At 47.3% G+C, this 12,741-nt stretch overlaps 1 protein-coding gene across 1 annotated transcript; it reads right to left on the reverse strand.

Annotated features, from left to right (window-relative positions):
* Nucleotides 1–366: 366 nt before the first annotated feature.
* Nucleotides 367–9,653, reverse strand: LOC148516779 (NACHT and WD repeat domain-containing protein 2-like). The gene is made up of 2 exons (XM_088479560.1): nt 9,399–9,653; nt 367–4,187 (listed from the first exon to the last, which is right to left on the reverse strand). The coding sequence occupies exons 1-2, from the start codon at nt 9,636–9,638 to the stop codon at nt 417–419; spliced, it is 4,011 nt and encodes a 1,336-aa protein (XP_088335686.1). The 5' UTR covers nt 9,639–9,653; the 3' UTR covers nt 367–416.
* Between the last annotated feature and the right edge of the window lie 3,088 nt (nt 9,654–12,741).

A 12,741-nucleotide genomic window follows, 5' to 3' on the forward strand; every position in this document is an offset into this window, starting at 1 on the left:
TAATTTTTCTTTTTTTACATAAAATTTCTAATTATTTTATTATTGGTTCCAACTAATTAGTTTCCACAGTTTTACAGCACTGGCATTTTATTAACACCATAATATGAAATTACAGTTGATAAAATGGCCGGAGTTACATCTGCACAAACTAAAATGGCCGCTTCCTCCTGACACTTTTCAGTTGTGACGTTAATCATCGTGAAGGGCATTAAATTCAGAATGGCAATTTTCTTTATTCAAGAACTCAAATAATGATATTTACTTTAGTGGTTGCTCTAACAATGGTTGGAATGACACTGTTAATGGTAGTATAGGGATAAGAATAGCATCAGTTAGATGGTGCCTCTGGCCACAGATTGGCTACAGCCACCCTCACGGCCTCCATTGTGTGTAGGTGACAGGAACCCTTACATATGTTACGTCTCAGTTTCTTTATCTGATGAGCATTCAAGGCTGGAGTCTGCCCTGGTGGAATCCTTCCACACTACGTCGGTGGATCGATTCCCCTGATATATTTTCACAGGTGCATCGTCAGTGGACTCTTTCTTACCGTGTAAGGAGAAAAATGTTTCAATAACCTTGTTACCCTTCGACTTCCGGCTTATCGAGTACAAGCCAAGAGTGCCATCTTCGAACCCAACACAGACCATGCCATCGTCCTCGGACACAGTCATGGCACATGGTACTTTCCCAAGGTGGCACTGGCCGATATTTCCTCCGTCGAGGACTTCTATCACATTAAGCACAGGGTTCGCGTGAAAATCACACCCACAGTGACCCACACGACCCTGACATATGTAAATAAGATATTTGCCGTCTTTGGTCAAATGTTGATATAAAACAGCGTCGGGCATGTGCAAGATGCAAAGTTTTCTGTGTAGCATGCTTAGCACATTGGCCGTTCCACCTGCAGTTATGATTATGACGTCTCCATTGGATGACGCTTGAAAAAAATAACGGGGGCGGGGGAGGGAAAGCTGGACAGACAGTCTGGAGTGGTGGCAATGGGTTTCTTCCACCACATTCCATGTGAGAAGATCTCCATTTGAGGTCATCAAGACGATTAAATCTGGGTGGCTGCTCAGACATTGAAAAGCCACGATAGAACCATGTTGATCAGAGCAGTGGAACTGCTTACTGACATAACCCGACCATAGACTGATGGCCAAGAGTCTATTAGCCTTCACACCAATGACAAAGGTGCCTTCAGTAGTTATGACTGCCTGACTTAGTGGAGTATGTATCTTACAGACTGTTGTTCCCGTCGTGGGTTTCCAGACCCTTGAAACTCCATCTTCACACAGAGTAACGACAAAATTATTGTTCGGTATTAAAAGCATCTGGGATACAGCACTGCTGTGGATACGGAGTGTATTTATTCCAGTCTCTGCTTGCCAGACATAAAGTCCTCCAGACATCACTGATGATACAAGGAGATCACCGTTTGACGTTACATTAATCATTTCCACAACACCTCCATGCTGAAAAAGTGCTGTTATCCTGCATCTAGGTATAGCCCATTTACAGACCATATCCGAACCATCTGAGGTGTACGCACTGCCCCCTAGAGGGCAGAGGAGGAGCGATTGAAATGGCCTCCCCGTTTGAGAGTAAGCTGTTGGACTGGTGACGGACTTCAAGTCCCACAACATTATCGATTTGCTTTTTGTTACTGCTTGCAATAAGTTCAGCTGACGACTCTTGGTCAGCAAAGTCAGTGCCTCAGACTCAAAGTGCACCAGGGAAATGCATTGTCCACTCTGTATGCTCCAAACAAAGAGTGACGGAACATTCTCTACAGCAGCAATGATCTCCTCACCGCTATAGGACAACAGACAGGAAATGAATTTCTCCTTTAGTCGAACGCTGAAGTTACTTTTCTCCCAAGTCAACGTTTCCCACACATCAAAAGTTGTTGATCTGCAAATTAGAAGACGGTCTGGGGAATATTCTGTGGTAATCACCTCGTCCTGTCCATCGACAGAATCCACAACGCCCAGAAGTTGAGGCTTAGAGAGATCTGCTATGGTCCAAACGGTTATATTGCCAGCTTTGTCAATGACGTACACATCAGGCTCCTGTATATAGACATCACATATTACATGCTTTAAGTGGTCCATCTGCAGCACAGTTTGCCTGGAGAAGAACTCAGTGTTATAAATGATAATTGTATTTTTTTGTCCCACAATTGTGTACTTTCCATAGTCAACACCCGCAAAATAAGTCACCTTTTCAGCAAATGCGGTTTCTTGAAGGATCTCACCAGAAAGAACATTGAAAACCCGAACCATTGGAGCATTCTCAAAGCAAACAACGAGCATTTCATTAGACAGGTGATAGCCTTTAGGAATAAAGACAGCTTCCTGGGCAGTTTCGCTAATTTCATTAACAAGAGTCCAGGTGAAGCAGTCAAGAAGGACGATTGATCGTTGGCAGGTGGAGAGTGCCAAATATCGGTCTTCGTTTTCCAATGCGCTATGAATGATTTCTTTGCCGTTGGTTGGCTGATATTCTAAGCTCAGTCTCTTTCTCCTGCTCCAAGTATAAACAAAACCACATTGTGATACTACGATGAACTGAGATTTTGTTCTCATCTCCAAGAGGCTGACAATATTCGATGGTTCTTGGAACCCCATTTTACTTACCGGCAATTTGAAAACTGCAGAATTCAAAATAACCAAAAAGGAATTCTTGATGCTTTCACGAATGATTTGCTTGGCAAAAGTGAAAAGACAAGGGTATATAGACGCAAGTGGCATCAGCTTGGACTGCACGATCATCTCAAAAGCATCAGGATGATTGTTCAGCAGACAACTGGTTTCTTTTAGTAGGTTGCAGAGAAGGTAGACCTCTTCCTTATCCATTAGTAGGGCTGCATCCTCCATACTGTGGATCAGTGAATTAAGGTGACCGGATTTTAAGAGGGTTTTGTAATAAGGAAATGCCATCAAAACATCGGTGTAGAGGGTGTCCAGTTTTCCACACTCCTTCAGATGATAAGGAAGTTCAAGGGCCTTTCTTCCGTTCCTGATGACTGTATGTCCTAAGCGCCCACTAAAAGACCATGGCTGAGGTGGGAGCCGTCTGTCAATGTAAATCTTGGCAAGTGGATTGGTCCCTGTGGTATCTGACTTTGGCTGCTGTTCATCATGTTGTGGCCTGTCTTTCGGTTTAGCAGATATCAGCTTTGCTCTTCCACTTGCCCAGCGGCCACTAAAGTAGTTGCACATATTTACATGTAACTTGTGAACTACTTCTGGACTTTTGAGATACCGCTTAGTAACAACTTGTTGATAAAGCCCATTTGTCCATGTTATTAAACGGTAACCCGTAACAACCCTGTGAGCTACGCAGTCCTTGAGGTCAAGTAAGATGTTTGCAACTAGCCAGTCGGGCACTCTCAACGTGTCCAGGGCGTCGTGTGCATGATACAGCTGGGCAAGGACCACGTCATCTGCTGACAACATGTCTACAAGCTCAGCTACTCCAATGCCATATCTTGACAATGTTATGTAACTTAATGCCCGAAAGATAAACTCATAACCATATTTGTTTTCCAATTTATGGAATAATCTTTCAGTTGATTGATAGGCACTTTCTCCAAGGGGTTGATCACCAATGTCATGGTGGGACTTCCATCCTATGACTTCCTTATGCAGCAGTAGTACCTGCAAAGGGGTGGTATTGCTCCCCAAGGATCTGTTCACATAAATTTGTTGGCCTGACGTGATTTTCCTTTGCTTTTTCAAAAGCATTATTTTCAAAGTATCATTGCATTCTTTCCTTGTTGGCTTCAACTCAAGTAATAGGACCTGGTCTGACTTCCAAAGCTTATTTTGGTCTACAGAGGTTTCCCGCGTGGCAGATACAATTATTTTAGTGTATTGAGGAAGAGGAGATGGCAACCACCAAAACGGTTCTCCATTGTGTTCACAACAAGTCAAGGTATCGACGGCGTCCACTATCAGGACCAGTGGCCTTTGCTTGGTGGATGCTGACAGAAGGCTAAGAAACCATTCTGCTAACACAGTGATGTCACCTACGTGTGCAGGAATTTGTATGCTGTAAATATTGGCAAATTGTTGGCACAGTCCCCTTATTAATCTGCTCAAAGTCAGAGGTTCGCCAAATGGAGTCACAAAGCGAACTACTAATGCTGGGTCAGAGTCTTCAAGCCATAGCCGTACCTGGGGAAATAAAAGCAAAGAAACAGGTCAACTTAAAAAGAAGACTATAGGAACCAATTAGTCATCTCATAATATACATTCAGGGCTGCCATCAGGGCTATGTGGGGGACAAATGTAAGGGAGGGGGACTAGGGTGCCCACCATGATTTAACTTTATTTTCTTTTGTTCAAGCAGTGTGATGCCTCTTAGTCACTGGTAAGCAGGTGGCGAGCTACACGGGGACCTTGTCACTGAGTGGCGCAATCCCAGTCTGTCAGTGGCAGGTGGCCGCCGCATCACATGAAGAAGACAGAGAGTGGAAAGGGAAGAACGGGAGCAGAGAAACTACAAGGTACAGTAAGTGTGGCCAGGTCTGAGTAGCATGTGGAGGAATGCCAAAGTGGTGCAGCAAGGGGCCGAGCAGGTGAGCGGGCACGGCTGCAGACTGTCCAATCCTTTTGTCCAGGGTCGCACAATTGTTTACGCCTATTAGTTTGGAACGACCACTGTATATAAGAGCAACAGGAAAGGGTGGAAGAGGGACTGGTGGGAACAAATTTAGAAATTAACAGTAGCAGAAAGACGGGTGGACACGATCCAGCTTCCACGTTCCCCATTCAGGCCATGATGGGTGTTTCAGAGTTGATCGCTGCGGCGTCCACAGATGCTAAAATATGCTAATGCCGCAGGAGGCGTCTTGTGTAAGTAGATGTCTCCTGCTGGCTCCTCTTCTAGGTTTTAGGTTCCAGACCTCAAATTATAGATTGTCACTCTATTAGATGTTCAATTACTTAGAGGAGAATAACCACTGATCAACATGGGGGCTTGGTTCCCTTCTATAGAAACTACCTCTCTGATGGATGGCCGCAACCCTTAAACATGGGCCCCTACCAGTACATTTTCCCAGTGGGCCCTTCATGCCCCAGTCCGTCACTGGTTGCTACCCAGAAATGCCCATTTCACGGAAAGAGTGGTCTGCCAACCGACCGATCCATCTGTCAGCGCTTTCAGGGCCTGATTCAGAGCTGGGAATAGAGTAAGAAAGTGTAAGTAACTGTGCTCCTGGGTAACACCATGTTGCACTGCAGGTGGGGCCAGGGGTGTTTCTAGAGAGGAGGGGGTCCGTGTGCAGTCTCCAACACGGGCCCCCTCCTCTCCGCCCGGCAGCACACTGAGCTGTGCGCAGCCAGCGCTGGAGTTATAGACTCTGGGCACTAGAGTGTGCCCAAGTCTGTAATGTATGCACAGGTCACCGCGGCGGCCATTTTCCCTGTACTGTGCATGCGCAAACGACGGGAAAATGGCCGCCGTGGCCATTTTCCAGTCGTTTTACAGCGCTGGAACCCCGCGCCGACGTGGGACTACAGAGAGGTAAGTAATATTATGGGTGCAGGGTGTGCGGTGCGGAGCCCCCCTGGACCCAGGGGCCCGTGTTCCCCGCACACCCTGCACCCATTATAGATATGCCCCTGGGTGGGGCAGATGTAACATGTGCAGAGAGAATTAGATTTGGGAGGGGGTGTTGATGCCTTCTCCAGAAAGCGGTGTGATGGGAATCCATCAGAACCTCCTGCCAGAGGGAAGGCTATAAAAGCCTTGCTTTATAAATTGTAGTCCAAGGATTTGTGAGCACACACCGGATCGGAATCAGGGCCTGATTCAGAGCCGGACGCTCTGACAGAGCGCTCGCTCTGAATCAGGGCCGTCCTACCTAAAATTGGAGCGGCCTTCTGGCCGCTCGCATAGCTGTGGGTGACCACCCACAGCATATGCGAGCGACCAAAAATATGGTTGCGATGGTCTTGACCATCGGGCTTGCGACGAGACCCTTGTGGTAGGGTCTCGTCTGCCGCAAGCCCAGAGTGCTTTTGGCTCTATCAGAGCCAAAAACAGTCCCACTGACATCACTAGTGATGTCAGTGGGGCCGGACCCAGACGGTAGGCGTTCCCATGGGAACGCCTCCGTCTGGGCAGCCACGCCCCCGGCACGCCCACCAAAGGGGGCGTGTTGTCACTCACCATCGACAGCACGCCCCCTTTGGTGCGAGACCCGGAGCGCCGGCTTCCTCGTCGCTATCCGGATCTCGCGCATGCGCACGACGGAGCACCCTCCGTCGTGCACATGCGCACTTGGCCAACATCGACACGCTTGCGAGCGCTCAGCGCTCGCGAGCGGGTCTGAATCAGGCCCTCAGGCCTATCCATTGGGAAGACTCTAGAACCTGACACCCAGGGGGAGATGTGTCAAACCGTGGATAGAGATAAAGTACCAACAAATCAGCTCCTAACAGTCGTTTTTCAAACACAGCTTGTAACATGGCAGTTAGAAGCTGATTGGTTGATTACATTATGGACCTCATTCAGAGTCTCTCATTAGGGCACACTCGCTCGCTGGGAGCGATAATCGCACATCTACGCATGCGTATAATTCGCAGTGCGCGTGTGCAAGTCATTCATTGCGATCTGATTATGGTAGCTCACAAGCCTCTTTCAGGTCGCTGCTTTGAGTGACAGATAGCGCCGTTTGTGGGTGGTAACAGGGGAAGGTGCTTGTGAACGGGGGTGTGGATGTGCGAACGCAGGCATGTCTGACCGTCAGAACGGCGTTTAATGGGTGTGCATAATTAGCAAAGTATCGTCATTGCACACGTGACTTGGTTGTTTTTTAGCCTGAACTGCTCGCAGTGCTTGGGGTAGGTTAGGTCAACCCCAAGCGCTGCGAGCAGCTCCGATGGCCCTCGATGTTCACAATTAATCAGACTCTTCCTGGAGATGACGTGTGCTGCGAGTGACAGGTGGGAGGTTTTATAGTCCAGCGTACGCTAACTTCCATCGCTCACTAAGACATAGAGGGCGTCCTTACAGCGCAAAGAGCGATCGCTTGATTTACATACCCGGCCCCTTTTTGCAAGCGAACGATCGCATCTTACGAGAGACTCTGAATGAGGTCCTATATCTCTATACTTTATCTCTCTCCAACATTTAAATATCTCCCCCACAGTGATATTTTACCATCACTGTGCCCCAGAAGATGATTTATCCTAAGATTGGCTATTAACTCATTAGTTCCAAATCTGCGCCGCAGGAGGCCGCACGATTGCAAGCTGCATTAGTTTCACCAGGAATAACCTTTATTTTCTACTTAGAAAGTGAAAGTTATATTGTTTCCTTGAGCCACATAATAATTTATCTCAGTGTCAGATTTATAGTTGACTAAATATCGGTTCAATTTGATTAGTGGAGCAACAGGGAGAAATATATTGGGGCATATTCAATAAGCTGCGAGAATAGCAAAAATCCCGCACCTGCGAGGTTTTTCCTGCAGGTGCGTGTTTTTTGCTATTCTATTATGTGCGTGGTTTTTTTTAAACCCGCGCCGGGAGGTTTTTTCTCTCGCACCTTCTGAGCAAGTGTGATTTTTCCTAAAAATCAACGATTTTAGGTAAAATCACCAGCACTGGCTCTGACCCCCCCCCCCCCGAGGACTAATTAAGCAATTGGAAGTGTCCAATTAGCTTAATTAGTCCTTAATTGCTTACCTCCTGGAGCGATGTCGTCTTCATCCTGCGTCGGGGACCGGCTCTCCTGCAGCTGCGGTAAGTATGTCAGTGTGTGTGTATATGTAAGTGTGTATGAGTGTGTGTGTGTCCCACTGTCATTGTGCTGCTGCAGTGTTTGTGACCTCTCCTGGCAGGCAGTGCTAGGTGATTGTTCTTTGATCCTCCGCTGGTACACTGTCTGTGAACATTTCAAAGAAATGTTGGCTTCTCATCTCCTGTTTGCCTCCATATTGGATGACCATGTACCAAGTTGACTTGTTTACTGACCTTACTTTGCAACATTGCTAACATTCTCTGCTGTGTACTGAAATTTGGACTTGTCTCAGGATATCGTCTCTGTCTCATCCTGCCTGTTATTATGCTTGCCTGGTGATCTGGACTGGGCTGTATGTTCATATTATACTGTTTGATTATGAGCACTGGTGGTAAAACAAGACGGGTTGGGAATTAAATACCGGCAGTCGGGGTGCCTGCAGTCAAAATGCCGACAGCGGCATCCCGATGCACAATATCCCCCCCCCCGTGGTGCCTACCCCTAACCTCCCCCCCAAAGCCTACCCCTAGCCCTCCCCCCGCGGCTAACAGCTAAGAGGGCTGTGGAGATTCCGGCGTTGAGATCTTGACTGGTGTCAGGATTTCGCCACCTATCTTTAGTCCCGTGTAGGGCTTCCGACGCCGGGAATTCAAAGCCAGCATCCTGTCTCCCGGCATACTAACTACATCCCATACAAGATAGGTGAGCAACAGTTAAAGACATATAACATTGTGGTTGTTCACCATATGCTGCAATAAAGTACCCTACTTTAGAAAGGAGATTAATAAAACCTAGTTGCCTGTGACAGTCAGGGGCACCGAGAGGGGGGGAGAGCAGGTAGTAATTACTGGGCTTGTCTTAGGACCCCTGCAGTCCGGGCCATCTGTGCAGGGGGAAGAATGTCTCTCTCCTTGACTCGTGTCATCGCACTTAGGGCCTGATTCAGAGCCGGACGCTCTGAAAGAGCGCTCGCTCTGAATCAGGGTGTTTTTTGTTTTTTTTGGTGCGGCCTCCTGGCCGATCGCTTAGCTGTGGGTGACGACCCACAGCTATAGCGACCAGCAATGATGATGGTCGCGATGGTCAAGACCATAGCGACCATCGGGCTTGCGACGAGACCTTTGTGGTAGGGTCTCATGGCCGCAAGCCCCAGAGTGCTTCTGGCTCAAATTGAACCGGAAGCTCTCCCACTGACATCACTGGTGATGTCAGTGGGGCCGCCCCCAAGTGGTAGGCATTCTCATGTGAACCCCTCCGTTTGGGCAGCCACCCCCCCGGCCCGCCCACCAAAAGGGGCGAGCTGTCACTCCTTTGGTGCGAGACCCGGAGCGAATGGATTGCCCGTCGCTAGCCAGGTCTCGCGCATGCGCACGACGGAGCCAGCTCCATCGTACGCATGCGCTGTGGGCCACCATCGACCCAGTTGCGAGTGCTCAGCGCTTGCGACTGGGTATGAATCAAGCCCTTAGTGGTTTTAATTAATTTTTATTTTGCGTGGATTTGGCCACAACTACTCCATCATACTGGCCAGTCATTGCTGTCTACAATCCTGGTGACCGTGGCACTGAATGAACAATGGTATAAATGCTGCATGATAGGTCTGTTTTCTCTATAGTAATCACCATTTAGCATTTTACCTTCTTTGCACAAGATGCCAGAAGAACGGTCTTTCCACAGCATGGCTCTCCGACCACCACCATGGGTTTACGAGACCCATCATGGAGAACGTAGCTCTTTATACTCTCCGTCTCTCTGGGCTCATATTGCTGGAGGTTTGCATACATGGTACATAGAGAGAGGTGCTGCAAGACTTCCTCAGTCCCACTTCTCAGGGGTGTCGTCTGTCTGCGATTTCGACGGTCAATTAATGTCACCATGTCGGCATAAAACTGTCGGCACAGGCCTTCTACATACTGTTGCTTCTTCTCTTTTGTGTATCCCACCTTAATGTCACATGTCGTATTGGTGCTGTACACATGGAGACCCTCAGTGTGGGACAGGGATGGGATGAGAACGTCCCTAAGGTGGCGGAGCCTGGCGTAACTGTCCGCTGTTACTCCCTCCCATCGCTCTGCTTTTCCTCTCTGTTTGCGGAGCGCTGTATACGGCACTTTGTGAATGTAGCAGATGCATCGCTCCAGCGCGTGCTCCCGACATTTTTCTAGCGCAAACAGTAATTCTTCTTCCAGAGCTGGGGAAAAAATGAGCAGTAAATCAATTAAAACAATCTATAGTTTTTGGGTTTTTTCACAAGTATATTTCGTGTGGTTTATGCTGTAAATCTCAATCTAAAATTATTCTCTATTTATTTATTTTCTGTTTTTATCTTCCCCATCGAAGCTTCCACCAGCTCTATGGCCGGTGTAATGTCTCCAACTGACTGTGGCGCCCCGTGTCTATGGTACTGCGTCTTCAGATGCCGTCACTGTCAGCGACACGTCCGCGTCTGCCTAACCACCCCTCTGCTACCTGAATGCCCGCTGCAATCTCTGTCTATTGCGTCCAAAGTCGCAGTGCGACCGGGATGCATGCGGAGCTGCTAAAACATCGGCCGCTTGCGTGTGACATCAACACTGCGCGCACTTATCAATCAGGCTCTATATGATCAGAGGTTACGGGGGCAGGAAATACACTTTAGATATATCTTATATGCAGGAAGGTATGAAAAGGATGAATGATAAATGTACCCAAACAATATCCCCTATCCACGATATGGTCTAAATCAGGGATGGGGAACCTCAGGCCCGGGGGCCGTATAAGGCCCCCGGAATAATTTGGCCTGGCCCTCGGAGCTTTTTTCTGCTAGACTCATCTGGCTAGCAGGGGGCCTAGATTGGCACCCTGCAGCCAGATTCTATCGAGCAGTACAGCCTGGAGCATCCTTAGGATGCTTCAAACGGTCACACCACTGCTCCCTACAGCTCCCCAGAGCATCCTCAGGAAGCTCCGGGCATTGCTGTAATCACCGGCGATTGTAACATTGCCCCCGTGTGACATCACATGGAGGGAGCGTTGCCTGCACCAGGCCCGCGAATAATGTTATATATATCAAACTGGCCCTCTGTAGAAAAAAAGTTCCCCACCCCTGGTCTAAATAATGACTTACACACTGACAATACCATGGGAACTATTCAATTCAACGCAATGGCTGGGATGTTACATTCCGCAATGGCACATGGCGTCCATCCACATCTCATGTTGTGCTTCGCACAATATAGGGCTGTGCAGGAAAACTGTCAGGGTCACTGTGACTGGCTGATATTTGCGCAGCCGAGCGCCGTTTCACACATCACCAATAACTGATTCACCCCCTATGTTTACAAACTAATAGGAAACTAAAGCACAATGGAGGACAATGACTCCTATAAGTATTATGCAAAATGAGTCAATAGCTGATATTATAGAATAAATATATAAAGTTTTGTGATCACAAATTTCTTCATCAGATCCAAATTTAAGCGACAATCTAGTGGCCATATTTATATATACCATAGCCAATCACAAACAAGACCGGTTACTGTCATGTTTCTGGGGCAACGCTGGACTGGTATACAGAGAAATCGGTAAGCCGGATGGACTGACCAGCTCAGAGTCCAGATCTTAACCCCACTGAGAACCTCTGGGATGAACTGGAGCGACGGGTGTGTTCTAGGCCGACTCCACCTTCCTCAGTGTCACAGTTGGTCAGTGTACATAAGGCTGAATGGCAACACATGCCGCCGGCTGCTGTCCAGGAACTTGGGGACAGTTTGCCAAGAAGGGTGTCTGCAGTAATCACTGCACGTGATGGACCTACAAAGTTCTGACGGCAATAACATCTTGTTGATCTATTTGCTGTCAGTATCCAATCACTTTTATCTACATAGTGTAGCTTAATTCTAAATTTAAGAGAAAATACAAAGCTGTCCAACATTTCTTCGCTACATGCGAAATCAGCCAGTATTTACCCTGCAGGCAAAGAATTTGGTGCATTTGCAACCCTTGCATTGCATATGGATTGTTCCAGGAGCAAATTGTTCCTAATTTGTTGCTTAATTGATTTGGGCCTAATTCGGAATCAGGTCCTTAATTTGTAGAAGAGAAACAAAAATCAGCAATGATATTGTGGGTCTAACGATAAATAGCCCAGTAGTGTAGTCAGTGCCCCTCCTCGGGCAGCGGCATCACTAGGGGAGGGGGGGTGCAGAGGGTAACAAAATGCTGATTCCATCTCAGTGACCGGACGCTGCCCTGTGATGTTATTGTGCAGCTCCCGGCTGCCGATCACTGAGGAGCTGGCAGTGCAGGGAGAGTCTCTGTGGGCAGCCCGGCATCTCTGGGAGTGCTGGGCACGCCCCCAGAATGATGACACTGGGGGGTGCATTGCGAGGCCTCACCCCTTCCCAATGAGGCCACCATTTTTGGCCGTGCACACTATTTGGTGCACTGGGTGTTACCACCTGTTGGACAAGTAACATTTTATATATGTGCATAAAAAAGGTATTAAAGCCACAGCAACAAATATTTGCTTTTAACCTGCAATAGACAAATGAAAGATAGCAATATTATACTTTGGAGCAATGTTATTCATTCATCCTCACTTATTCTGTATTGTGTTAACTTGTAAACCTGAATACACACACACAAATATATATATATATATATATATATATATATATATATATACATATACATATATACTGCAAGCTTTCAAGCAGGGCCCTCCGACCCCTCTCTCTGTGATTGCCGTGTAACTTTTTTACGGGTTTGTTCCCATTTGTAAATAGAATATGCTAACACTAGATAAAGAACTGTTATTAAATAAATATATACATGCACATACACAAATACATTTCAGACTCCTGTTATTAACTACAACTGCAGTTCCAGCTGATGCGTGATACAGTGATTGCACCAATTTATAATATGCAAGTACAATTCTTGTTTATATACAACCTATTGCAAGAAATAAAGCTGAATCTGCAGAACATTTACACATAA

This window comes from Taudactylus pleione, unplaced genomic scaffold (genome assembly GCF_031769625.1).
Source record: "Taudactylus pleione unplaced genomic scaffold, aTauple2 ptg000241l, whole genome shotgun sequence".
NCBI lineage: Eukaryota > Metazoa > Chordata > Amphibia > Anura > Myobatrachidae > Taudactylus > Taudactylus pleione.